Genomic DNA, 25502 nt, shown 5'->3' on the forward strand with positions numbered 1-25502 from the left:
GGCCTTCCGAGGGCGCGGTGCACGCACGGAAGCGCTTCCCGGGTCGTAAAGAGAGAAACCAGAAGGAAAGGAGGCATCCAATCTTGCTACGGTGGCCTGAAGGGAGTGGTGTCTGCGGCGCGATAAAATTGATCATTTCTGGGACTACGTCATCATGTCTTTCAAGAGGGAAGGGGACGACTGGAGTCAACTCAATGTGCTTAAAGTAAGCGCGGGAGCAGAGCGTCTGGAGCAGCTTCAGCTGCCCTCTGAAGGCTGCGAAGGAGCTGAGTTTTTGCTCCGGCAACAGCTGGGGCGGGAGGGAGCCAGGTGACTGGAGTTGGGTAGCGACCCCTTCGCGCTGTGATCTCTGCCCTTCCCATGGTCTTTATTCTGTTTGAATCCTCTTTCCTGCAGTTTCCCTCCCATGCCTCGCCCGATCCCACTGATTCCATCCGGTTATCTTCCCCAACCCAATGCAGAAACGAAGGGTGGGGGACCTGCTGGCCAATTACATCCCAGAGGAAGAAGTGCTGATGCTGCGGGACGGACGGTGAGGGCAAGGAGTGGCTCGAGCCCCAGGGTGCCTTCGGTTAGAGGCTCAGGAAACTTCACTTATTAAAAACGTGAAAGGAAGATTCTCGGATTCTTTGAAGGGGAGTGAGGGACAGGGATGTGGATGGTGGAGATTGGGAGAACTGGGAGTTGGGCTTTGGAAAGGACTACTAGGACAAGGTGGGATCTACACGCTCTGGGGACCAACTGTCCTCTTTCCTCCCCTCCAGCTTTGCTTGTGCCGTCTGTCCCCACCGACCCGTACTGGATACCGTGGCCATGCTGACTGCCCACCGTGCAGGCAAGAAACATCTATCCAGTAAGTCTGAGGGAAGACGGGGGATAGAAACCACTCTTGGTGCTGTTTTTAATTCTCTTCCTCTTCTCTTCAGGTCTGCAGCTTTTCTATGGCAAGAAGCAGCCAGGAGAGGGAATGGAGCAGAATCCAAGACAACAGAATGAATTGAGGGAAGAGACCAAAACTGAGGTGATCAGAGAGGGGAAGGTGTGTTCAGGCAGGACCCTGCCGCACACTCTAGGACTGAAGGGCTTTGGCTTCTTTCTAGCTCGGAAGCCTCTCACTCCGTCTCCCATCTCCGCATCAGGCTCCACTGTTAGTCCGGACCCGACTCACCACCCAGAGTGCTCTGCACAGAGCCCCTGACTATGACAGTTGCTGCCGCCGCCGGAAGTGCAAGTCTGTGGGGCCCGAAAGCCACAGGTAGGAAGGGACAGGAGATAAATGACTCCAAAAGGATTGTTTTCCAAATCATATTGAGAAATACTAGTGTTTCCAGGAAAAAGGGAATTTTGTAATTTAGAAAGAATGTTTGGGAAATGGTGCTTTGTGGTCCTACCCAAAGAATATTAGTGTATTTTAAGGACTCTACAGTCTTAAGACTTAAAAAATTTCAAACATTTTACCCTAGCCTTTCCTAAATTTGTTTGATTCCAGTGTCTTTTTTTATGAAGAACACTTACTAATATCGTGAGGAACCCAGCTGAAGAAGCACTGCTGTTAAGAGGTTGGGAGTCACAGGAGAGTTGGCCTTTTCATCTACCACTTTTACAGACTTTTGCTTCTTCTCTACCCAGACAAGAAGCCCCTCGTCCCTCCGTCTCCTGTTCCCCTTTGCCACCCCCAGTGGTTGAACTCCAAAGTGGGCAGGTCAGCAGGGAACCTGGGCCTGGAGCTGGTCCACAGGCCAAGGAGTCAGCAACTGTCTCACCCTCTGCTCCTATGAGCCCGACAAGAAGGCAAGCCCTGGACCATTACCTCACCCTTCGAACGTGAGTATGCAGAATTACTTTACTCAATTTTCTTTTCTTTCTGACCCTCGTTTTTTTAAATCTTGTTTTTTCTTATCCTCACTTGTTTTTTTATTAAGGTATCATTGATATACACTCTTATGAAGGTTTTACATAAGCAACACTGTGGTTACTACATTCACCTATATTATTGAGTACCCCCCATACCCCATTGCAATCACTGCCTGTCAGTGTAGTAAGATGCCACAATGTCACTACTTGTCTTCTCCATGCTACATTGTCTTCCCTGTGACCCCACACACCATGTGCACCAATCATGATACCCCACAATCCCCTTCTCCCTCCCTCTCCCACCCCACCCTTTGGTAACTGCTAGTCCCTTCTTGGAGTCTGTTATCCTCACTGAATTCTTAAACCTCCTTCCCTGACCGATCCTATTTTTCTATGATATTTCCAGCTCTGGATGGATCCCAGATGGACAAGGTCGATGGGTAAAAGATCAGAATGTTGAATTTGACTCAGATGAAGAGGAACCCCCGGGTCTCCCCTTGGACTGACATCCTCTTTCCCCATTCAGTTCACAAATAAACTACAGTGGGTGCTGGGAGCCTAATTTTCCTAGAGTCTGGTTTCTTTTCCCATTTCAGGATTTCAAATCTGTTCATTCTTAGCCTGGCCAATCCTTCCTTGCATTGTACACAGCTCCCCATACTTCTAACCCCTCCCCCACCTTCTACCAAAGTCATGCCAAGCGTCAGCTGCATGCAGCCCAGTGCCCTATTAATAAGTCTGTCAGAAGGAGGTCTTTGCCCTTCATGTTGTCTGCCTTCTTCCCCACCTCCACTCAGAGCGCTTTCCTCCTTTAGTTCACATGAGACATGCATAGGCACTGAGGGGCCTGGCCACATCTGGAAACAGGGCCAGGGCTAGATACCCTGTGAGAGTAGAGAAACTAAAGGCGTCGGCAGGGTTATGGGGAACACCAAGGAAAGGAGCTCTCCCGCCTCTTCCTAGTAACTTGAACCTCCCTGCCTGCTGATCCCCAGGGTATAAATAATCCCCTGATGAACTGGCAGTAACCCTTGGGGGTTAGCGCCAAGATTTCCACCCAAAGCCCAAGGCGGGAGGCAGGCAGAGTGGACAGAAGGGCCTTTATTTACAGGAAAGGAGGGATAGATGAGGATTTAAGTATTCAGGGCTCCCAGCTCTAGTTGGTAAAGGAAAAGGCAGTGTTATCTCTTTTTTTGCTGGCGACCTGTAAAGGAAGAATAAACAAAAGTCTTCATTCCATCTCTTGCTTCTTGCAAAGGTGCTCTTCTTTTCAGTTCCTTGGTCAGACTCATAAAGAGGTGACATCTTAGGCCACCAAACATACCCACCCAACATTAACAGACCAAAGTTAAGAGACGACAAGACAAACAAAAATACCATGTATGCCTACAAACAGGTATGTCTAGCTTCCTTTTCACTTCTCTACTGATAGGTACTTAGGGCAGGAGAATTTTTCTGTTTACTTTCTGATCACTTATGGGTCTTGAACTTTTCATGTGAGTATCGCTTTGGCAGCACCTCAGGCTTTTAGGAAGCCTATTTGCCCTCTCCCACACACACCATGTCTCAGTTACTCACGTAGTTCATTGTTCTTGGTCATGGCCTGGGCTGCCCGAGCTCGTGGCCCCTGCTGTGTAAAGTGGTAGCCAAAGCGGACGATGGAGGGACATTGTTCAAGCACGGTGGCCATCTCCATCTCCACTGCATCGCCAGGCCACTGGCGCTGAGGGAGGGACATAAGAAAACTCAGCCACCCTCTGTTCACTGTGCCAGAGCACTGACCCTTAGGGAGGTCAAGAGGCATGTTTCTCCAGAGTGGGTGATGAGAGAGGTTTGACTTGGTTCCCCTCAGAGACAAAACGAAGAGACTTCAAACAAGATGAGAGGACATCCTCACCCAGTGGTACTTCATAGAGGAGACTCAGAGTACTAGCTGAATGCAAAGACTCAGGGGAAGGAATGCTGACCTGGTTGTCTACACGGAGCTCAGTGAGTGTGCCATTTTCCCGAACTGCCTTCAGAACAGCCATGAGCCCTGTGCTGCTAATGAAGTTGGATTCAATGTTCAGGCTCTGGAGGCTACGATTCTCACGCAACATGTCAGCCACCGCCTGGGTAGTAGGGACTTGGGTTAGGATTAGGGGACAGTTTCACAGATGACTGAGGAGAGAAAGAACAGGAGCAAGAGGGAAACACAGCTCTCTGAGAAGAGTCCTTGAGCTGCAGGTGGGGCTAGAGGGAGATGGAAGAGAGGGTAGGTAGAGGGGAAGCAGGGAGATTAATTGTGCAATGGAATTGGTGGCCATGGTGGACAGGGTTGTGACTCTTTGGGAAGATGACCTGAGGATATCAGTGCTTAGAGCCATAGTACTGAGGGTAGGAGTCTCCATCATGGCTACCCTAAGAGCACGATGGGAATAGTGCCCCCATTATGTCAGCCCTGCCAAAGGAACACATCAAGATTGGGGAGACAGCCAGGGATGTCAGCTGGTCTTACATTGGCAATGGGGTCACCACTCCTTGTGGCCACCAGGCTGAAGCTCCGGACATAGGTGTTTGTCTTCATTGCCTCACACAGCTTGGTTAGCATGGGTATCGGGATGTCCTGTCAGAGGGGAATCGGAGATGGTGGGCTGAGGGACCCACCTTTCAACAGTTATTGTTTGGAAGATGGGGGTCATATACCTGTATATTATTGAGGTTCACCTCCTCCAGCTCCTTGTCATTGCTTCGAACACTCTTTAGTATCTCCTCAATGTTTGTGGGATTTGGAGGCTCATCTGGCACTGGCTTATACTTATCAGGCTGTACCACACCTGATGGATGAGGGCAGGAAGGAAACCCCAACACGTCCCCCACTATCTCCTCCCCATAGGTTCTCTTATCACTTATGCACCATGGCCTCTTCCTGATTCACCTGTCTCACCCTTTGCTACCTTTCCTCAGACCTTGGGCATGCCTGCCAAGAGCCTTGGGGGCCCTGCTCCCAGACACACTCACTGCTAATGCCTTCGGTGTTGCAGATTTCCCCGCTGCAGATGGCGTCGTAGTATTGCTTGTTGCTCATCAGTGTATACATGCCCAGAATTGCTGGAGAGAGTAAGCAGGTGGGAAGACAGAGAATGAGAAGAAGGGACTTGTTCTAGCCTCCCCATGCCTCGTTCTAAATCTCTTGAGTGTTTAAAGCCTGAATTCTCCCACTTTAGCAAAGAGGTTCCCACGTACCCTTGGCCCCAGGGGTCCCCCATGTAAAGTGTTTTAAGGCAGTTTTTAAAACACTGAGACAGGACTACAGGGGAAGGTCCCTAAGGAGCCACTAGAAGGTGAGGAACTCTGTCAGACTGCCTTCTGTTTTCAGCCAGAATAGTTCTACTTTTATTTATAATCCCTGTAGTCCTTGAGAGATTAATTTATTAAACAATGAATACATAAGTAAGAAAAATTAAAAATCACTACCTAAGGCTTTCTCAAACATCCATGTCCTGGCTTATGGCCTTCCCCACTAGGCCCATACCATGGCTGGACCCCCGTGTCCTTAATCTTCCTGCCCTCCTCAACTTCCCACAGCTGCTCACCTGCAATATCACACATCTCAGCGTCTGTGGCATGGGCCAGTGCCTCTTCCAGCTCAGGCTCCAGAGTGATCTGCTCCTGTGCTGGGATTTCCTTCTTAGGTTGAACATAGGGTTTCCCTGGTGGGAAGATGGATGGCTCAGGCAGAGGTCATTTCTCCTGTGATCCTGGCCTCCAGCTTCCTTCCCTTCTTCAGGAGGAGGAATGCTGCTGGATTACTAGGGGCCACTGTGAAGCCCAAGTCCTCTGTAAGCTCAGGACTCTTGGGTCCCCCAGTCTCTTGCAAGAGCTAAAGAGTACAAGCTGGCATGCAGGTTTTAGGGCAGCAGAGTCCCTGGGTAGGTAGGAGCTGGAAGGTAAGAGGGAAGCTGGTGGGGGACATGTGAGAGACAACCACTTGGGTTCCAGGAGGTATGGATGTTAGGGTTTCCATACCCTTCTTCTCGCCGGTGAAGGGCACCAAGTCGTCACGTTCTTTGACCTCTAGTGCCTGCTGCTCCAGGTACTGCAAAAGGGCCTCTCGGTCCAGTGGCCCTGTGGGGCTCTTCTTTGTCTGGTCACGTTGTCTTAGTCCAGCTGGCAGGAGCAGGTTCTTAAGGGTGAGTTTTGGAGATCAAGTCAGACCTCCCCTCTGATCTGGGGCACCTGCAGGGCTCCCTAAAACATCTCCAGATAAGCTTTTCCCTGGCCTTCTTGGGACTCCAGTCCCTGTAGGCAGCCCTGGTCTTAGACACCCAGGACCCTGCAACCCTTCCCAATGCCTGCAGAATGCCCCTGGTTCCATGTGCTAGAGCTCCTACCTCAGGGTCCATCTCCTGTAGCTCGCAGTCCAGCTGCTCTAGCTCCTCAGGGCTCAAGGTTCTTAGAATCTCATCTTCATCTATGTCTCTGTATTTCTCCAGTTCCTTCTGATACGATGACATGATGTCCCCCACCCCTTCCCCACTGTGTGGCACTCAGGGAGCCTGAGGGTTATGAGGAAGGTGGTTGGACAATGGAAAGATGTACAGGGACACAGTAGGGACATAGAGACCAGCCAAGGGGCAGACCATGAACTGGATGTCTTGAAGGTTAGAAATCTAGTTGGACATGGGAAGATGGGGGAAGGTTAGGCTGTTAGAACAAGAGACTTCTTCCTGCTTTCCCAGCTTCAGCCACTCTGGATGGGGATCCCAGGCATCCAAGATGGATTTGTCTTCCCATTGTATGACAGAGGATCCTGACAGCACCCCTCCCCTATAACCTCTCCCATTGGTGCCTCCTGCCCTAGCACAGCTGCCGGAGGCCCTGCCAATACAGCTAGCTGCATGCCCAGTTCCTACTGAAAAGGGGAGTAGGCAGAGAACTTCAGGGAAATTCCTCTTCTCTTCCCCATAATTCAATCCTTTTCTTAAATTGGTTTAAGAAAGCAAGGATCATGGGGGAAAAAGAGACTGTTCTTTTACTCTACCCTCATTTCCTCTTTTATTGTAGGGGATCAACATTTCACTTTCTATGTTTGCTAAAACTCTAAATCCTAAGGGAAAGCAAGGGCTCGGAGTAGTTGGGGAACTTCCAGGTTGGGGTAAGGGTCATATGGCCTCAGAAGGGAATGAGTCCCCATAATTTGTCCCTGGCTTTGGACAGGAAGGTGACACCAGGCCAATGGGTGGGAAATGTCTTCTAAATGGGATAAAGTTTCTCTAAAAACAGGGGGAGAATTAAATATGCACAATCTTTTACAATATGAAAAATACATACAAGCTACACATACACACCATGCTGAACCTGAAAGATCCAGAGTGTGTGAGATACTTACACTGGCAATATAAACTACACAGTTAAGGGATAGGACAGACAGTGGCAGAAACAGACACTGGGTGACAGAAACAGAGACACACTCCATTCCATATCATTCCCAATAGGAGACACTCTTCTCCTCCCATCTCCCACCAGGCTGATGCATAAGCCCCCTGCCTTCCCCACCTACCAGTCCTGGAGGCCACCTCCCTTCTCACCTCCCCTTCTGTGGGTCAGTCTGTCTGTTCTACTGGAGCACTGTCTCAGCAGCAGGAGGAGCCCGGGGCCAGGGAGAGGGTGGGGGAACAGTGAGCTCAGCATTTTATTATTTTAGCTCTGGCCAGGTGGGGGGTAGTGGGAGATCACATATACAGCCCCCATAACCTGCCCAGCCCTGAGAGCCTCTAGCGGCCACAAATAGCTATGGCACCTCCACCCCTTCCTATAAGCCTGAGGTCCTAGAAACTGGATCCCATAGTTCCTAATTATTTGGTGCCTGCTATACTCAAAGTAAGGAATGTAAGGTAATAAAAAGGTAAGTATAAGGAATTTGTCTTAATGTCTACTTTAAAGGTGTTTATAATCTAGTTGGAGAAATGTTTACAATTTAAAAAGGGCAGCTCATAATAATGGTATTAAGCAAATATGAAGATCTATATATACTCATTTACAAGTATTTCTGCTCCCAACTCTGTATTAGACACCAGACAAAAGGGATCTTTCTATTTTATTAGATTAAAAAACACATACAAAACCAATAGGAATAGGAGAAAGAAAAATAGAACAGGGCTGGGCAAAGATCAGAGATTATAAAGGGGAGAAGCAGGGAAAAGAGGGGAAACATTAAGAGTCCCAAGTCAGGCTAAAAAGGAGGTTTCTAAGGACTACACATCTCTTCATTTGATGACAATTTTCTGGCGCAAAGCTCGGGGCCCAGAACCAGGGAGGGGCTCAGGTGGTGGTGGACCAGGGCCCAGGGCTGAGGCCGTGGGCGGCAGTCCATGGGCAGTGATGTACTTCTTGTAGGCCTCACGGATGATCTTGAAGGCTCGAGCAGTGGCATAAGGTATGTCTGTGACGGGGTCCCGGTATAGGGCAGGGCGATGGGTCACTGGGCAGACCTCCCGAACAGGGATCTTTGGGGGCCGCCCTTGGGGAAACCATTCCTCAAATGTCGCATCATCACTAAAAGTGATGAAGGTACGTGAGCAGCAAGCAGGAGGGATGACAGGTCCAGTCCCAGCACGGGGAGTCAATTCAGAAACCATGGGAGCCGAATCAAGTCTGAGGGTAGAGACAGAAAACACAAAGAGCTGAAGAGAGAAAACAACAGATAAAGAAAGAGAAGAGAGGTGAGGAAGGGGGCAAAGTGATGGCGACATTCTGACGGAGTCTATGAAGTGACAGGAAAAGAAAGGTGGACTGGATGGAAGAACAGAAAAGAGAGGTAGAAGAGAGGCTAAAAGAGAAAGGAGGAGGAGCTGAAGGGAAAAGGGATCTGAAAAACATCCAGGTATTGTGTGAGGAAAGCAAATGAAATGTGGCTGAGAGAACACAAGCTGTTCATGGAAGGGACCTCTTTTCTCTTCTTCCCTTGAGATTCACTCACCCTTCTACATCGACATTCTCTTCTTTAGGGCCTGGCTCCCCAACAAGCGGCACCGTCACCGAATGGTAGGTGATTGTGGGCCCAGGGCACTTGCGCTTCTTATGAACCTGCTTCTTTTTATCAGCCTCAAGCCGCTCATATGTCTCTTTAGGGACCAAGGAAGAAATGAGGAGATGTTTGAGTTCCCCCTTTTCCATATGCCAGTTCTGTCCTACAGTCTCTCAATTATCTTCCTGGTTGTCTAGTCACTGTCTACCCAAGCCAATTATGAGTCCTTTAAGGCCCTCTAGCACCTCCCATTTCATAAATTTTCTGCTTGCCCTTCTTGAAATCCTCTGCTCATCATTTCTCAAGTCCACTGGTTCCTCCCCAATTCAGAACTGTAGGGCATCAAGAGTTGGAACTGACCCTTTGATGAGGAACCCGCTTATTTCTCCAGATACTCCTCTACAATTGCCCTGTCAACTTGCTCCCATCCAAGGCAGCACATTACATATTTAGGCATCTATAGTCATTACAGAGTTCTTTCCTATTTTGAGATGAAATACTCTTCCTGATGACACTGTTTTACCTTTTCAGGGCATAAAGGACACAGGTCAACTCTTGTCTTCTACGTGAGTCTTTTACATAGTTGAAATTAGCAGCCATGTCTCTTCAGACTGATAACAACATCCACTCCAACAAACCATTCCTCATATAACATGGATTGGAGTCACTCGCTCCTTTTGCTACCTGGTGCCTAGGACACTCTTCTATTACTATATTTATCATGGTATGGCAGAGGTTGCAAGCTGGCAGCCCACTTAAGTGTTTTGTTTGATGTGGATTGTATTTTAAGGATGAACTTGAATTAGTTGCTGACATTGACAAATGAGGAAATTACACTTAAATAGAAAGATTTCTGGTTCCTCTTCAAAAAATAAGAAAATCTGGCAACCCTGGGTATGTATTCTCACATGGCAACAATTAGCTGAACTAAGTAATCATTCCTCCTTTCAGGCGCTTCAAATCCAGCACAATCCCCCCACTGGACCCTATGATGCTGCTCTATGGCAGGTCATTGTTGGTGTATATGTCTCCAAGGGCAGTGGCTCTGACTCACATCACTTACATATCAGCAGGGTCATGTAGCATTCTGTACATTATAGGCACTCAATAAATATTTGTTCATGTATAAACAGATCAAAGTATTCCTGGTCCCCTTCCTGTGAATGAATTCCAAATTTCTGTATCCTTCTTAAACACTGGTACTGTGAATACAATCCTATAGACCACAAAACCATGTTCTGGAATCCTCTCCAGTGAGGATTAACCTTTTTTGTACTTGAATTCTGGTTGCTAATATTGCTTTTTTGCCCTTGAGCAATATTCCAACTCTTCTTTCAAACACTTCCCTGTACCTCTGGGACTCCTGCTTTATAATCAGCCAACTCACCTACATCCTCTTGCTCCTCATTCAGCATTCCTTCCACAACTTTCCTTACTGAAACCCAGTCATCCCAAGGCCACAACTTCCCTGAAGCCCTGTGGTGGAGGCTGCTCACTTTCTTACATCCCATGCAGCATCTGCTTATGTCCTATTGAGCCCCACACTGCAGCTTCCAGATCACTACTCCTCTACCCACTGCAAACTCGCTTCTCTTGTGAGACCTAGGCCAACAGTCAGGATTATCCTCTCCCCTTCCTAGTCATGGGCACTCCTTCACATCACTGAAGCCTTTAGCAATGGTTTCCACCCCATCTCCTATCATCTTAGGTCATTCTGGTGTCTTCAAAGTGCACTGGGGTAACCTCTTCAACACCCATCCCCAGTTTCTTTATCACCTCATGTCTTAACCTTCCTGTCGTGATACTTTAGTTACTCCATTTGGCTCTAGCTATGACCTAGACTTTGTCACTGCCTAAAACTGCCCAGCTCTGAAATACCAAAAATTGTATATCCCAGGCTCTGACCACAATACCACATCTGTCAGGTCTGTCTGTTCCACTACTGTAGATATCTCTGTTCCTCTACTTCTTAGTAGATAGCTCCTCATTCCCTCATCTAGCAGCCCCTTCCAGCATTTGTTATCCTTTCTGAATCACACGTAAGTTCCTCAGTCCCTCATTTCAATCATTCTCTTGTCATAAACTCCGTCACCCAGACCTGGATTGCTGAGGGCTACTTAAGTCACCCAACAGGATAGACTGGCACCACTATAAATTCATGTCCCAAACTTCAATAGACACTCCCAACACCAGCAGATAATCCTATCTCAACAACTACACTCTTCACTCTCCTCAAGCTTCCAACTCTTTATCTTCAACACCCGAGGGAGAATAGTGCCTAAGAGACATCAGGTGAGAGCCACTGCAATGTCCTGCTCTGGATTTACAGACTTAACAACTATAAGCCATCCTTTATCCTAACTTAGGCCAATATTACTTGTGCTCTAGTGTTGACCTGTCCCTGCACCCCACTGTAACTTCCCACTTCTTCAAAACCTACTCTATTAACTGTCCTTTCTTTCTTCTCTATCATTAAACTTTCAGTTTCTACTTACCAGATACATTGTCTCCAATCTTTGAATAAAACAAAACAAGGAAAACCTTGACCCAGACCCCTCTATAGCTTCTACTCCCTCTTCTACTGTTTACAGCCAAACTTAAAAAATTTGGCTTCCCAACCCATTTCAAAATGACTTGGTCTTCAAGAAGTGCTCCTTCAGTTCATCTCTGACCTCTAAGTCACCAAAGAAATGAACATTTCTCAGTTCTCCTCTTTACTGGCGTCTCAGCAGCATTCAGCAGTTGCTCTCACTTGAAACATTCTCTTTCCTTGGCACTTTGAAGACAGATTCTCCTGGAGTTCTCCAACTCTGGCCATTCCTCAGATTTTTTTCTAAGCTACTCTTGCATGAAGCCATTACATTTTAGCATCCATAGGGTTGTCTTGGGCCTGTCTTTTCTCATTCTATGCTTTCTCCTGGGTGATCTGAGGCACTCCAATATCAATTACTACCCATTTATATTTCCAGCCCAGATCTCTTATCCAAGCACCAGATTTGTATATTTTACTGCCCTCTCAGCACCATATGAATTGCTCACAGACCCCTCAAATTCAACATGTTCAAAGATAACCTTATCCCCTCCCCAACCCCACTGAACCTGCTCCTCCAAGGTTTCCTGTCAGTTACTGAAGAAACCTGGGAGGCACCCTCCTTACAGTGGTGTGGTCAGAGGACAGACTGAAACAGTCACATCAAGGTGACTTTATTGTGATGGGGCTGTCACTTACGTTTTGAGGGACAGCTACTGTTTTAAAGTTCTGAAGTGCCATTATATAGGTAAAGATTACATATCAGATTTTAAAGCCAATATAATGAAAAAATCATGAGAAAGATCCTGAAGATGTTGGAACTGAACTAAATCTTTTCTTAATCAGTGTGTTCTTTTGGAGTTACCTAAATTTCAAAAATATAATTTAACGGGAATGGGTTAGGTCCCAGATACTCTGGATAAACAAGCTTCCCCTCTACAGTGAAACTGCATTTGGATTATGCATGTTCAACTATATATGATTGGTCAGAAAAGAGAAAGATTCAGAGAGAGAGAAATAACAAACTGAATACTGCAGGTGAGTCTACCTGTTATTTCACTCAATGAAAGTATGCCCCAGATTAAGCGTGTGGTGGGAGATGTGAAATCTGCTGTTTCCTCATTTATCTTCCATGATCTGAGACTCTCACCACTCTATAAAGAAATGTATATTTTTGTACAATATATAATATTACTCTATAAGATTGTATACTCAAGAGCATATAAACTGAAGAGATTTTAAATCATTTTTACTTTAAAGCAATTCATCTCATAAACACACTGATTCTACTGGATTTCTAATTTTCATGATTATCATTAAAGTAGACATTAACACCTCATTTTGTGAACAAGGAAAAGAAGATGCAAACAGGCTGAGTAATTTGTCTGCAGTCTTATAGTAAGTGAACTGAACTAGGATATGAATTCCATTCTGCCTATACAACCCTTACTGTATGCTAAACTACTTCAACATAAACTTGTTCTTCAGGGCCCTCCTAACTGCCCAGCTCCTTGCTCCCAATCCCTTACTCTCCCCAATTCTTTCTTCTGATTTCCTTGGCCCAGATTTCCATCTCTCTAGTTCTTCAGGTCCTCCAGGTCTGTTTTTCTTATGCTCCTCAGCTCCTCTACCCACCCTTCTCAAAACTATAGACTGACCCAGTGACCGTAAGTTGAACTCCTCTGTGATCTTGGCCTCCCTGAGCAGCTCCTCCTGTGTCAGAGGCCGTTCACAGTGGGGCCCCTTTCGCCGCCGTGACTGGCCCTGCCTCTCCTGTACCCGAAGGAATGTTTGTCGTGTATGCTCAGCTGTAGATTGACGCATGGACTTCCGACCTGGGAAGGAAGTCGGAGAGGAAGAAATCTTTAAATTCATGGCCACATCCTTTATTTCCTTTTAAAAATTTTAAAACCTTTTATTTGTATGTCATTTCAAACTTACAAAAATGTTGCAAGAGTGGTATAAAGAACACCCATGTATCCTTTACCCAGATCACCTCCTATTAACATTTTGGCACATTCATATTCTGTGTACTTGTATTTTTTTTCCTGAATGATCTGAGAGTTGAGCTGCACACATCATGGCTCTCCATCCCTAAATACTTCAGTGTATACTTCCTAAGAATAAGGATTTTCCATTCATAACCATAGTACAGTTATCGACTTCAGTAAACCTGACCCTGTACAACAGTTTATCATCACATTCCAATTTTGTCAATTGGCCCACACATCCCCACTCACTGTCGGAGCCATCATCCTGCAGTTCTAGTGGTAGCAGTGTCTTCTCTTCTCGGGCCTTCTGAGAGCTAATAGTTGGGGTGCTGACCTTTCGGGGTCTCAAGCTCTTGAGAGGCTCCTGGGGACAGATTAGAATCAGATACCAGGGCATAGAAGAGATACAGAGAAAGAAAATGAGCCTCTTAAGAGAATACTAGCACTGTAGGAAGTACGAGTGGTGTAGGGAATACTGGGACCTGATGAGGGGAGAACAGGAATGAAGGAGTCCCAGGAAACCAGGATCTGCCCCGCACCTTGTATGCTTTGGTGACTACGCAGCGCTTCCTTCTAGGCTCTTCTGCTTCCCCATCACTGGACGGTTCGTCCCCTTCGTCGATGTCAAAGTCCGAGTCTACCTCATCCTCTGTATCTGACTGGTCCCCTTGATACTCATCATCTCCTGATTCCTGAGGACATAGGGAAATGAAGTTCTCACTGGCACCGGAGTCACTAAATGCTCCACCAGGAGGAACAGAGTCTTTTTGTTTTTTCAATATGGGCTGCCCCACTCTCCCTCCCAAACTAGCCCATTTTCCTCAGGCCAGAAGTCTTCCTAGCTGATGACCTTTGGTTCCAACACCACCGCTTCCAACAGTGATTGCCTTTTACCTAAAGCACAATGCGTTAAGTGCTGGGGCATGAAAGGATATGGTTTGGTCTCTACCTTCAGGGATCTCACACTGTAGTAGAGGGCAGGGCATAACTATAAAAGGAAGTTTTAATACAAGGCAGTATATAAAGTCTCAAATGGCAATAAAATGTTACAATTCTAAGGAAGGCACATTTGCTGTGGACTAGTGGCCTGGGAAGGTCAAACTTCAGGCTATTCCTTTAAACCAGAGGTTGGCAAAATTTGCCTGTGAAGGGACAGAATAAAACAAGGTAGTGAGTCAGATTTAGCCAGTGGGTTGTGGTTTGCTGAACCCTGGTTTAGACTCTAAAGAATAAAAAGATCTTGAGCCATAGTTTAAAATACTGGTAATATTTAGACAGCCAAGGGGGAAGAGAGAATCATGGATAGATGTAACAGCACGAATAAAGGTGCAGAAGCAGGAATGTGTATAGCATATTTACAGAATAAGGATTTAGATCTAACTAAAGCAGAAAGGTTATTCAGACAGTGGGTCTCCAAGCTAACTACCTTTGGCTCCAGTATTACTGACTGCCCTATATGGCTCTGAGATTCAAAAAGAAGATTACATTCAGTCTACAGAGACACTTAAATGTCAGGCTAATAAACGTATGACTTTTTGACTTGCAGGCCACTGATTCTCAATCCTCTCCTCTCCTTACCTGTCCCAGCCCTGATAATCACTGTCAAGGCAGCCTGAAGTCTCTGAGAAATGTGTCCAATACACAGGTGTGTTGGGATGGATAAACAGCTGGGTACTACTACTACTATGTATAATGGCATGACAATGAAGATGTGGGGTGGGAAGGAAAACTGTACACAAGGTGGGTTTTGGAAAGCTCTGGAAGTGATTAGGTGGGCTGGAGTAGAGAACAGGGAATACAGTGTAGACCTGAGGTGATACAGGTTAGGGCCAGAATAGCAGCCACATTGGAAAGGAAAGGGGAACAAACTCTTAGGGGCAGGACAGTCAACTGGCAGGGTGGCAACTCAAACATGTGGTGGCTCTCTCTTCAATCAGTGATGCAGATTAATGGGCTAATCTTGGTACACATGCTGCCAAATCAAGCAAACAACACAGGGGGCTGACACTCCAAGCCAGAGTTCAATCTTGCACTGATGCCCATCATTTCCTCCCAACTGATGTTTGTCAAAGACAGGCTGGGAACACATTAATCCCCTTAGCTCTAACCTGGTATTAAGTCACATCACCAGAGGGTAGTAGTTCAACTACACATAGCTTAATGCCCAATCCAAATGCTTTCACTAAGTTACGGATTTACTATCATTCCTCTAGCTATTATGGAGGGTCATTAGTAAACACGACTAGATAAGAGAATGTACAACATCTACCAAATCTTTGCTACTTTATATATTAAATAAGGATGCAGTTCTCTCTAGGACTTGTTGCTGAATACATCTGTCTCAAAGTATTTATCTGCTTCTTTCTTACTAAAAAAAGAAAGTCAGGGTTTGGCTACCAGGAAGCTCACAGCTAAATTTAATTATCAATTGCTACTGCCATTTTAGCAGCAGCTCCATGTACAATTACTTTTGATTTGTCTCTATTTTTACTGTTCTAACTTTTTGTTTATATTGTAAGCCTCCTTAAATCCTTTTTGGAAGCATGAAGGGTACATATTAAATAACAACTCATAAAATCACAGGAATAGGCAAATGGCCTTTGGAGGAGGGATGACAAAGTTCTATTTTAAACTAATTGGTTAGGGCTGTGGAAGTGATGACTCTCAATCAGTTGCCAAGTCCTGTGGACTCTATTTCCTTCATTTCTCTTGAACCCTCCAGCCCATGTTTCTCTACTTCCACTGCCCCCTTCAAAACATTCTCCTTATTACAGAGTGATCTTTCTATAGTACAAATATGATCAGGGAACTTTGGTGAATCTTCCCAGTCCTGTGAATGAAGGGCAAAACTCCTGGTTCACAAGGCCTTACATGATCTGGTTCACACCTACTCCCTGCAGCCTTACCAAAGTTTATCATCTTTATTCTCCTTCACAGTCCAGGAGAATGAGAGTGGCCGCCCCTGCCCCAGGCCAAGATCTCTGTGCCTTCACCTATTTTGCCCCTCCCTCTCTGTGGACTAACCTTTCTGCTAAAACTGCTCCCAGTCCTACTGTTCTTCACCCAGCAAAGACCTATTTTTCATACTGTCCTCAGCTTAATCATCATGTGCCCCATGGACGCTCATCGCAAACAAACAATTCTGGCTCCCATGTGTAACCAGAGCACCCAATGCTTACCACTTAGTTTACTCCTTATCACACAAAATTTTAATTGTTAACCCAGATAGTTCTCTCACGGGGGTCTGGGATACGTAGGACAAAACAGTGTTTTTAATACTCTGTTTTTCTCCAGAGCCTATCAAAAGTTTGGCTTGTTCCAGGTGCTCAACACGTATTTAAAGAATGGAGGATTCAACCAATACAAAATTAACAAGCGCCAAGTGCCAGACGCTGGACTAGGCACTGGACGTATACTGTTGAACAGAACAAACCATCTCTAACTTTACAGAGCTTACAATCTAATAGGACAGCATAAATCTAAGTAAACCAAATCTAGTTACAAATTGAAATGGGTTCTATGGAGGAAATAAATGGGGACACTTTTTAGGTCAAGGAACGGTTATCTATGGAGACATTTACACTGAGACTTGAAAGCTGAAAAAGGAGTTGGCTAAGCCCCTCTATTTTTTGGAGAGGTTCCTTTCTGCACTTCATGGGAATAACGAGGCAATGGTCCAAAGAGTACATACCGCGTGAGGACGAAGTGCCTCGCGTACGCTACACGTCAAAAATGAGAGGAAAGATTCAACTACAGAAGTACATAGGTTTCAGCCATACTCGGGGGTGCCTCCTGAGAGCTTCTCCATCCCTGGTCCCTCCAACCCCATCCAGGGTTCCCCCTTCTAGAGCTGCACAGTATCCCCTCGACTTGCCCATCCCGTCTCCAGTATCAACTACTGGGGCGCCTCTCTGTTCCCCACCCCCGTCTTTTTCCAAGGTTTCTCCCTTCAGGACTCCTTTTAGCTTCCTCCCCTCCCGCCTCCTGGGCCCGGCTCTTGCCTCTGTGAAACCCCCATAAGTCGTCTGGTAGAACTCATCTTCCTCCTCTGCCTCCAGGAGCCCAGAAAGCCGGTTCCCCGCAGTCTTCCGGGGGACCCGGCCCCCGGCTAAACTCATATCGCCTAAGCCGACTGCGCCGCCATCAGCCGCCCCTCAACCCTGCGCGGTTCTCGGCTCTCGGCGCTCAACACTACTACCTGGGAGGGGCCTGGTGGCGGAGCCAACCGGTAGTCTGCAGGCAGAAGTAGCAGAGCGTCGAGAGCCTTCTTGCCCCGTCCTCTAAACCTGAATCCTTCAGCCCCGCCCACTCCTGCAGGAGACCGCCCCAAGCTCTGTGCATTGGCTCGCGCGGACCTTGGCTGTGGAATGATTCGACTTGGTGACACCGACAGCCCTACTACCCTAAGTCCAGAATTTGGGAGTCAACAAATTTTCATTTAGAAGAGGTCAGTCCCCCTCTGCTCCAGTCCGTTTTCCACTACGCTGCCAGGAGAAACCTTTGTAAAAATGCAGGCTCTTTTGCTCCAAAAATCTTTAATGGCGCCCTGTCATCTACGGGATAAAGTCTAAAATCCTTGAGGTAGAATAGTAGTGTGGTTAAGAGCACAGCTTTTGAGCCAGCCAGACCTGAGTTTAAGTTTGAGCTTAACGTCTTCTAACTGTGGGACTTTGGACAAGTTGCTTTCGCTGTATCTCAGTTTTCTCATCTGTAAAGTGGGACTAAAAATAATACCTACCTTTTAAGGTTATTGAGAAGATTAAGAGATATAATCCTTGTCCACTGCTTAGCACAGTATTTATCAAGCATATAGGTGTTTAGTAGGTGATAACTACTATTAACGTGGCATTCAAGATTCTTCATAATTTATCCACTCCTTGCCTTTCTAACCTCACCTCTTGCCGCATCATCCTATTCAAGCATCACTTCCTAACACCCAATTCTCTGTCATACCTCCATGTTTTTTCTTCTCCTTTGAAACCTGTTCTTTCTTGTCTATCGCAAAATTCTAATTCTATAGGACAGTGAAGTCTTCTTGCACACCAATTTCTCTTTTCCCAGGCACAGTTCCCATACCATGGGGATTTCGCCCCCTATATTCTCTGGAATAGTTCCAATCTCAAATAGTCTGTGGTATTGTCAAGACTCTGTTAATTTCTCTTCCCATTTTTTATTCTGCAAATATGGTTGTCAAACCATAATACCTGGACATACTCTGTTATGGCGTCTGTACATTTTATTCTAATGATTCATGTGTCTGTCTCTCATTAGTCTGTGGTCTTTTTAAGGGTAGGGACTTTATCTTCAACTACATATAGCAGGATCTCTCCTGGTGCGTCTGCCATAGTTGGGGCTAAATAATGTTAATTAATGGGGCTTGGGGGGGACTTAATATGGGTGAATGTAGTAACCACATTGTTTTTCATGTGAAACCTTCATAAGAGTGTATATATCAATGATACCTTAATTTAAAAAAGGAAAAAACATTAATTCAATGAATGAATTAATGACTAACTGAATAACTAAGGTACCCATCTTCTTTTACTTTTGTGTTGATCTTGCCAGCCTATAGCCCTTCCATTCTGACCTTAGACCTGTTCAAAGACATGGAGGTTGCTTTAATAAAGCTGTGTGTGTGCCCCTATTTTGAGATCACCAGATTGCTCCCCTTTTCCGAAGTATATATTGGTGAATTCCCTTTTCCATTTCCTTGGGGGGCATCAAGCCAAGGTATCCTGCTCTGCCCCTGCTTCCACACCCTGCCATGTCATCCCAATTCTACTATGCCAGGAATGTTACTGGGGAAGAGTGGCTCTATGACTCAGAGGGCACCCCAGGGATTGAGTGGAAGTGGGGGCAGAGACAAGGTTTGGGGGGAAAAGATGGGAGATGCTTCTATCTCCACTTTTTGAATTTTGCCTTCATCCATTTATGTATTCAGGAGACATGTATTGGGCACCTATTCTGTGCCAAGAACTATTCTGGATACTTGGGATATAAAAATGATTAAGATATAATCTTTGCCCTGAAATGTTCAGTCTTATGGGAGACAAACAATTAGATGGACATAACACAGGGTAGTAGGAGTAATAATAGCCATTTTCTGGTACATAAAGGAAAAACAAAGACCCCTAAGAAGCTACAAAATAGGGATCTCTTCTTTCAGGAGGGCTGAAGTCCCAGATAAAATCCCAAGAAGATCCCCATTTGACCCACTGCCTTGGTGAGTCAGGGATTTATTGGTTTATTTCCAATTTTAAATCAGAAACAGCTTTACCTCTACACCAGCTGATTTCTAAAATAACTCAGGAAATGGTAGCAATGCCATGCCTTTTATGGAAACAAGGATAATTTATTCAGCAGATATTTATTTATAGAATACCTTATAAGCCAAATAGGTATTTGTGGTCAGTGTGTTCTTCTAGTTCTTGTACTATGTGTGGGGGGTGGGGGGGTGGATATTGTTAGAACCAATCATAAAATGCTTGAATGCTACACAATTACATTGCTATGGATTTACAAATGGAAATACAATCATTTGAAGTTTTGTTTGCCTTCAAGTACCCACAGGAGGATGAATAATCCAGCAAGTGGCAGCAGGGAAACAATTATTTCAGATTTTATTGAGGGGGGTAGAAGGCAGAGGTAAATGAATGGGGATATTCTCTAGATGTTTGGGTCCTAGGATCCCTTTCCAGGACCCAGGACACATCCAGACAGGAGATAATCAGGCCATTTTGAAGGCTACAAAACCTATAGTTTTTCCCCATTCTTCATTTATTCATTCCACAAATAATTATTGAGCCTCTACTATGTGCAGTCACATCATGGGGGGAGCTAGAGATACAAGAGGAACACAAACACAGTCCTTGGTCTCCATCAGGTTACAGTCTGTTCACAGAGAGACAGGTCGTCAAATGCCCACCATGGTTCACAACATCCAGGGTACTTAGTTAAAACTGAGCAGGGTTATAAGGAAAACTAGGCTAGAGTGGGGGAATTTCTCTGTTTCTACGCCCTTTGGTGCGTACGTAAATAAAGCTAAGGACTTGGATCGCGGGAAGATTGTGATATGTCTGATCGCCTTCCGTAACCCTTTTTGACAGGTTTCCACTCATTCATTTATCAAATATTTAGTAAACTCTGTAACTGCCCAGCACCGGTCTTGAGGCAAAGTGTAGACCCGTTTCGAATGTCATTCAGAGGAAGGCAAGACTTGCGCACGTGTTAAATAGTAAACAAGGTAGTAAAGCCGGAAGACTACTTGGTGGCATGCCATGTTTTGTGATATTCGACTGCTTAATGACAACGGCACTTCTGCTGAGGATTCTTCCCTGGGCTGTGAAATTGGGAGGGCCAGCCTGGGGCCCTCTTATCTCGAGCTCAGGCAACGGCAAACCGATCCTTTCAAAGAGCCGAACCTAAACTGACCCAGCGAGCCTCCGTAGAAACGATCTGCGGACCCAGGCACGCCCGTCTCCAACAAATGAATTCCTCAGGGCCTGAGGCCCAGCCCCTCCTCACGTGACCAGTGGCAGCCTCCCGATTGGCTCTGCTCCTCTCAAGGCCGCCCTCGGGTGGAACGCTGTGAAGGCTGGGAGTCTACGCGGTGCCCGGATTTCCCTGGTCACCCGGCGTGTAGCACGGTGGTTGGGCGGTAAACACGCTGTGGCTTGCGAGGATGGGAAGGGGGCATTCACTCCGCCGGGACATTTAACGCCCCCTTATTCCTTTAGGTGGAATTAGTCTGTATTCGGCGCCCCGTAGCAGGCTTGAGCCTACTCTTGTGAAGGGTGAAAGTAGCTCCCTCAGAAAGCGGTTAAAGTTGCGGAGAGGGTACGAGAGAGCAGTTCTCCCCTGTACCCGCTGAATGGTGCGGCCCTGAGCTGTTCCGGGAGCCGGCCCGACGCGTCTGACGGAAGCCCGGAAGGGGGGCGGGGAGGTGGCCAGCGAACGCGGGTTCTGTGAAAAGACGTGGGGAACATTCGACTCCAAGAAGAGGAAGAGCCCGATTGAAAGGAGCGAGGCTTCTGAGGGGGAGGGGGCTGCCAAGATGGCGTCGGCCGCCTCGGCAGTCGGGTTTTCATCCGTGGATCCCGGGATCCCTACCTGCACCTCGTCCTCAGGTAACCAGGGCGGGCGTGGGCAGGGGGTGATGACTGTTGGGCTATAGGAACAAAAAGCAAGACCTGGGAGGGCACCTGTAACTGGGATGTCCGAGTAGTTGCCGGTAAGGAGGACAGGGCCGGGCTTCCAATCGCACGGCTTTTCTGAGCGCGCAGAGGGATCTGAGGGAAGCGTGTATTTGAGAAAAGAGAAACTGTCAAAAACGTTGGCTGTTTTCCTGGAGATCGAGTTGGGGACTTGAAGGAATAATGTCAGGAAGGAGGGGGAGATTGAAGGTGGGGGTGCAAGGGAAACAGGGGGAAACCAAAGGGTTGTAGAGAAAAGCAGAATTAAGTAAATGGAGGAATCATAAATAGACAGGAATCAGTGTGAGAGGCCGGTAGAATCCATTTGATTGAGGGGTTAATTGGATAAAAATGTGGAAGAGAAAGCCATGGGACTTAAAAGATACTGAAGAGTTGTGGGACTCTTTCGATTGCTGGGAAGTTAGGGAATTGTGAGTTTTGTTGGGGGTGGGGGTTACTGGAGACGTTTTTCTTCATAGACTCCCCCCGATGGGTCATTCCTTCTCACTTCGTACCCCTCCAATCCCCCACACACAAACACGGGTTTGCTTGCACATACGTACATATTTTATTATACATCCTCCTTTCATGACTCCCGTCTCTAGACTAATCCAATTTTGGAAAGGAATGGGAAGTTCTGAGGATAGCCTGAGGAATGTGGAAAACTGGGGTTAAAAGACCCAAAAAACAAATGAAGATGAAATGGTGGAGTCTTGAATTGCAGTAGAGGCTGAGAGAGGTGATGTTGGAAATTAGGCGTGAGAAGGATGGAGTGTAGGGTGGCTCTAAGTGCTATGGGGAGCATTGCATAATGGGAAACGAACTGGAAGAATGGTTAGGCTGTATCAGGAAATTGGCACTTGGAGAATGGAGGGAAGGATATAGCTCAAAGTAGTTAGAAACTGTCAGAGAGAGAGGGCTAAGGAACCCACAAGAAAAGCAACATACTGTGTGTAGGAGGGAAAATGTGTGTTGTTGGTTGGGGGTTGGGTGTTGGAGTTTGAGCAAGAAAGTATTCTAGAGATTCCATCAGAAATATCTGGTGTTCCAGTGACTCTTGCCTTTACACTGTGAACAGGAGAGGCTGCCAGATGTGGGACGCTTCACGTGAGATGTCGACACTTCCTTAAGTCTGGGATTGCATCCTTGCCATTTTGAATTGGTTAAATAGAGGGTTCCACTTCCATATTCCAGCTGAGATGAGTGAATACGTGGTCACAAATATCTTCTTCATAAACTGTAGTTTTATTTATGTACATTTATTTTTAGTTTTTGAAAGGTGATTTTTGCCTTTCCTATAAAAACACTGGAGGGCCAAAACTCCTGTTGAATTCTAAGTCTGAAGAAGGATAAAGCGTAGTTTTTCATACAGTAGTTTTTAAATTTTAAACCTCTTCTCTCCCTCCCCAAATGAAGGAAGAATAGTTGTGTGTAATCCTTAAAACAAACTTAACTGTCAAGTCAAGTGTTCTATTAGAAACCAGGTAATGTTAGCCATGTGCTTATACCCCAAAATTTGATTCAGCCTCTGTCTATGGAAGTAAGTATTGGCCAAGTGGATAGATTCAGGAATGAAGGGTAATATTTCTTTGTCATTTACTGCTACTTCTTCCTCTACCATCTCTTTCCACTTTGGATAGTCTTACTGTCTTTTTTAGCTGTCACTATTTGATCTTTTATATGTTTTCATGTTCTGCTAGATCCTCGTGTAAGCAGTTAATAATTCAGATTTTATAAATGTTTTTTCTTACTGTGTTGTCACCAGAAAGTCAAATATGTGGTTTCAGTGAACTTTACCGCTCCTTGACTCTACCATGTTCATATGTGAAGTTAATGTGTAAAAATGTCAAAAAATGAATAGCTTTATATTACTTTTGTTTTTTACACTCTCCTCTGGTCCTTGGCAATTGTTGAAACAGTTGGATTAAGAAATAAAGAAAAATTCTATTCATAAATATTCCTGCAACCGTTATGGGGTTATTGTGTATAAATACACAGTTTTGACCTTTGTGTATCTGCACTTTCACTGAGGTTTGGGCTTAGTAAATTTAATAGACTATTTCATTTCAAGAATATGCTTTTGAAGAGGATAAGGTATTTGATTCTGATGCAAAAAAGACTGTTAAGGTGAGTTTTATTCTTGATTGGGGGAGAGTAGTACTCTATCTGGATGGTACCAGGAGAATTTGGACTTTGGCAGGAATAAGCAATGCTTTATGATTTCCTAAATTGTTATAGGTAAGAAGGCTAGCCTTGTAGAAATTCAAGGTAGGGGAGAGAGAGAGAGAGAGAGAGAGAGTGAGTGTGTGTGTGTGTGTGTGTGTGTGTGTGTGTGTGTGTGTGTGTTTTAAATACCCTAAAACCAGTTTATTATTCTTAGCTGTTTAACTGAACTCACCTAAATTTTGGTGAAACTCTGAAATCCTAAAGACAGAATTCTTTGGCAGTATTGAAAATTAAAATGCAGGATTAAGGAACAGATTGATTAATGGTTTACATAAGCCACTCAAACTTTGGAAGCTCAGAATCTTTTGGTATTCAGATTAGGAAAGAAAGTTTATTAGAACAGTTGCTCCCTGCCAATATTCAGTACCTGTCTAGGTTATTTTGCAATTAAGCGAGAGCTGGTCTTCTATGCTGCTGACAAGTGAAATACAGAAAGTAGATCAAACCCTATGCTCTAAGACATGTTTGACATCTTTTCCCATTGGAATAATTACCATGTTTGGATTTGGGGAGGCAATCATAAAGTACTATCAGTTTAAAGTAGCCATCACCATGTGCTGTTCTTATACTTTTGTTGTTTGTAAAAGTTGATGGAGTTTGCTGCCATCAATGGTTGTTTTTGATTAACCATTTATTTTTGCTATGGCTGCCCAAGCTCAGTGTCATAATTACATAAACTTAACAGGTATCCAGTATCTGATGTTAATTGGTAATTTGGAGGTAACTTTACAGTTTCTTTCCTGATTTTTCCCCCCTTAACTACTGAGGGAACCCTAAAAGGAACAGGATTGACAGTGTTGCTTGGGACATTTGTATGAGGGCCAGTTTCATCAGTCTTTTATTCTAGTGGCTTTGTTCTTCCCAGTAGAGCCCCACCAGTAAATTCTGCTGTAATCTGATAACTCCAGATGGTAGGGATTTTGTTGAGGGTTTTTTTGTCTGTTCTTTGTATACTGTTTAAGCCATCTGTAGGCTGATGCCTTTCCCTTCAATTCTTCCATACTAGTGAAAAGTCATGTAATTTAAGCCCCTTTTCTGGAGTGAGAAATTTGGAAATGTAAAGATAGAACAGAATGTCATATAGTCAGGATATTACCAGATACCAGTTTGGTTGATATTTTTATAAAGTAGGAGGGGACTAAATCTCCACTAGGGGATTTAGCCCCCTCCTCTTTTTTTTCTTTTGTCCCCTTGGTAGATTCTGCTAGAAAACTGACAAAATACTGTTTTTGATTAACCATTTATTTTTGCTATGGCTGCCCAAGCTCAGTGTCATAATTACATTAATTTACCAGGTATCCAGTATCTGATGTTAATTGGTAATATGTACTTGTAAGTTAGCTTTGAATATCAAAGTACTATGCTTTGCTTGTTAATTCCTGCGTGTCGTTCTGTGTTGATATAAAACTTTTCTGATTAATAGTTTTGCTCAAATATGTGCTAGCTACTAGCTATTACATATTTTATCAGCCTGTTTTTCTTTGGTGACATAGTGGAAACTATATAGCCTGTAAAGACAGAACTGAGTGGGAAGAAGGAAGGAAGGTGATTATTTTGTCCTTTAAGCTGAATGTTTTCTTTCCTCGAATTTTGGGACATAATTGACATAGGAAAGGAACAAGACCAAAGTTGTTAGTTTCTTCTCGTTTGTCGTCTTTTTCCTAGGCGATTATTTTCTTGATGAAGGTTAAAAGTATACT

The 25502-nt window shown here is 45.3% G+C and overlaps 4 protein-coding genes across 16 annotated transcripts in view; 2 read left to right on the plus strand and 2 right to left on the minus strand.

Moving 5' to 3' along the window:
- Nucleotides 1-20: 20 nt before the first annotated feature.
- SCNM1 (sodium channel modifier 1) lies at nt 21-2416 on the plus strand. 4 transcript variants are annotated; one of them, XM_017670857.3, is made up of 7 exons: nt 21-205; nt 462-532; nt 765-853; nt 927-1021; nt 1101-1255; nt 1630-1824; nt 2261-2416. In XM_017670857.3, the coding sequence occupies exons 1-7, from the start codon at nt 155-157 to the stop codon at nt 2358-2360; spliced, it is 756 nt and encodes a 251-aa protein (XP_017526346.1). In that variant the 5' UTR covers nt 21-154; the 3' UTR covers nt 2361-2416. The 4 variants fall into 4 exon arrangements, with proteins under 4 accessions (XP_017526346.1, XP_017526347.1, XP_017526348.1 ...); XM_017670858.3 differs by having other exon boundaries at nt 1140-1255; XM_017670859.3 differs by having other exon boundaries at nt 40-205; nt 397-532.
- A 521-nt stretch (nt 2417-2937) lies between these two features.
- On the minus strand, nt 2938-7536 carry TMOD4 (tropomodulin 4). 3 transcript variants are annotated; one of them, XM_037003346.2, is made up of 10 exons: nt 7425-7536; nt 6228-6392; nt 5863-6019; nt 5430-5546; nt 4855-4944; nt 4540-4670; nt 4352-4459; nt 3822-3965; nt 3433-3577; nt 2938-3058 (listed from the first exon to the last, which is right to left on the minus strand). In XM_037003346.2, the coding sequence occupies exons 2-10, from the start codon at nt 6348-6350 to the stop codon at nt 3036-3038; spliced, it is 1038 nt and encodes a 345-aa protein (XP_036859241.1). In that variant the 5' UTR covers nt 6351-6392; nt 7425-7536; the 3' UTR covers nt 2938-3035. The 3 variants fall into 3 exon arrangements, with proteins under 3 accessions (XP_036859241.1, XP_036859242.1, XP_036859243.1); XM_037003347.2 differs by having other exon boundaries at nt 7397-7521; XM_037003348.2 differs by lacking the exon at nt 3822-3965 and having other exon boundaries at nt 7397-7523.
- Nucleotides 7537-7916: 380 nt separating this feature from the next.
- Nucleotides 7917-17585, minus strand: VPS72 (vacuolar protein sorting 72 homolog). Of its 2 annotated transcripts, XM_017670854.3 has the most exons (6): nt 17386-17585; nt 13924-14076; nt 13634-13748; nt 13052-13228; nt 8816-8960; nt 7917-8490 (listed from the first exon to the last, which is right to left on the minus strand). In XM_017670854.3, exons 1-6 carry the CDS (start codon nt 17500-17502, stop codon nt 8103-8105), a joined length of 1095 nt encoding a protein of 364 aa, XP_017526343.1. In that variant the 5' UTR covers nt 17503-17585; the 3' UTR covers nt 7917-8102. The 2 variants fall into 2 exon arrangements, with proteins under 2 accessions (XP_017526343.1, XP_036859250.1); XM_037003355.2 differs by lacking the exons at nt 7917-8490; nt 8816-8960 and adding an exon at nt 12433-12547.
- Nucleotides 17586-17726: 141 nt separating this feature from the next.
- The window catches only part of PIP5K1A (phosphatidylinositol-4-phosphate 5-kinase type 1 alpha), a 48453-nt gene continuing 40677 nt past the window's right edge, over nt 17727-25502 (plus strand). Inside the window, exon 1 of one of the 7 annotated variants that reach the window (XM_017670872.3) lies at nt 17727-17831. Coding sequence is in view for 5 of the 7 variants with exons in the window: in XM_073234621.1 (XP_073090722.1) it covers nt 21438-21510 (73 nt within the window). In the remaining 2 variants the exon portion in view is untranslated. Of the gene's footprint in view, nt 17832-20967; nt 21511-25502 lie in introns of those variants that run through there. The other 6 variants (XM_073234621.1, XM_017670869.3, XM_017670868.3 and 3 more) reach the window with 6 other exon arrangements.

This window comes from Manis javanica, chromosome 4 (genome assembly GCF_040802235.1).
Source record: "Manis javanica isolate MJ-LG chromosome 4, MJ_LKY, whole genome shotgun sequence".
In the NCBI taxonomy this organism is placed as follows: domain Eukaryota; kingdom Metazoa; phylum Chordata; class Mammalia; order Pholidota; family Manidae; genus Manis; species Manis javanica.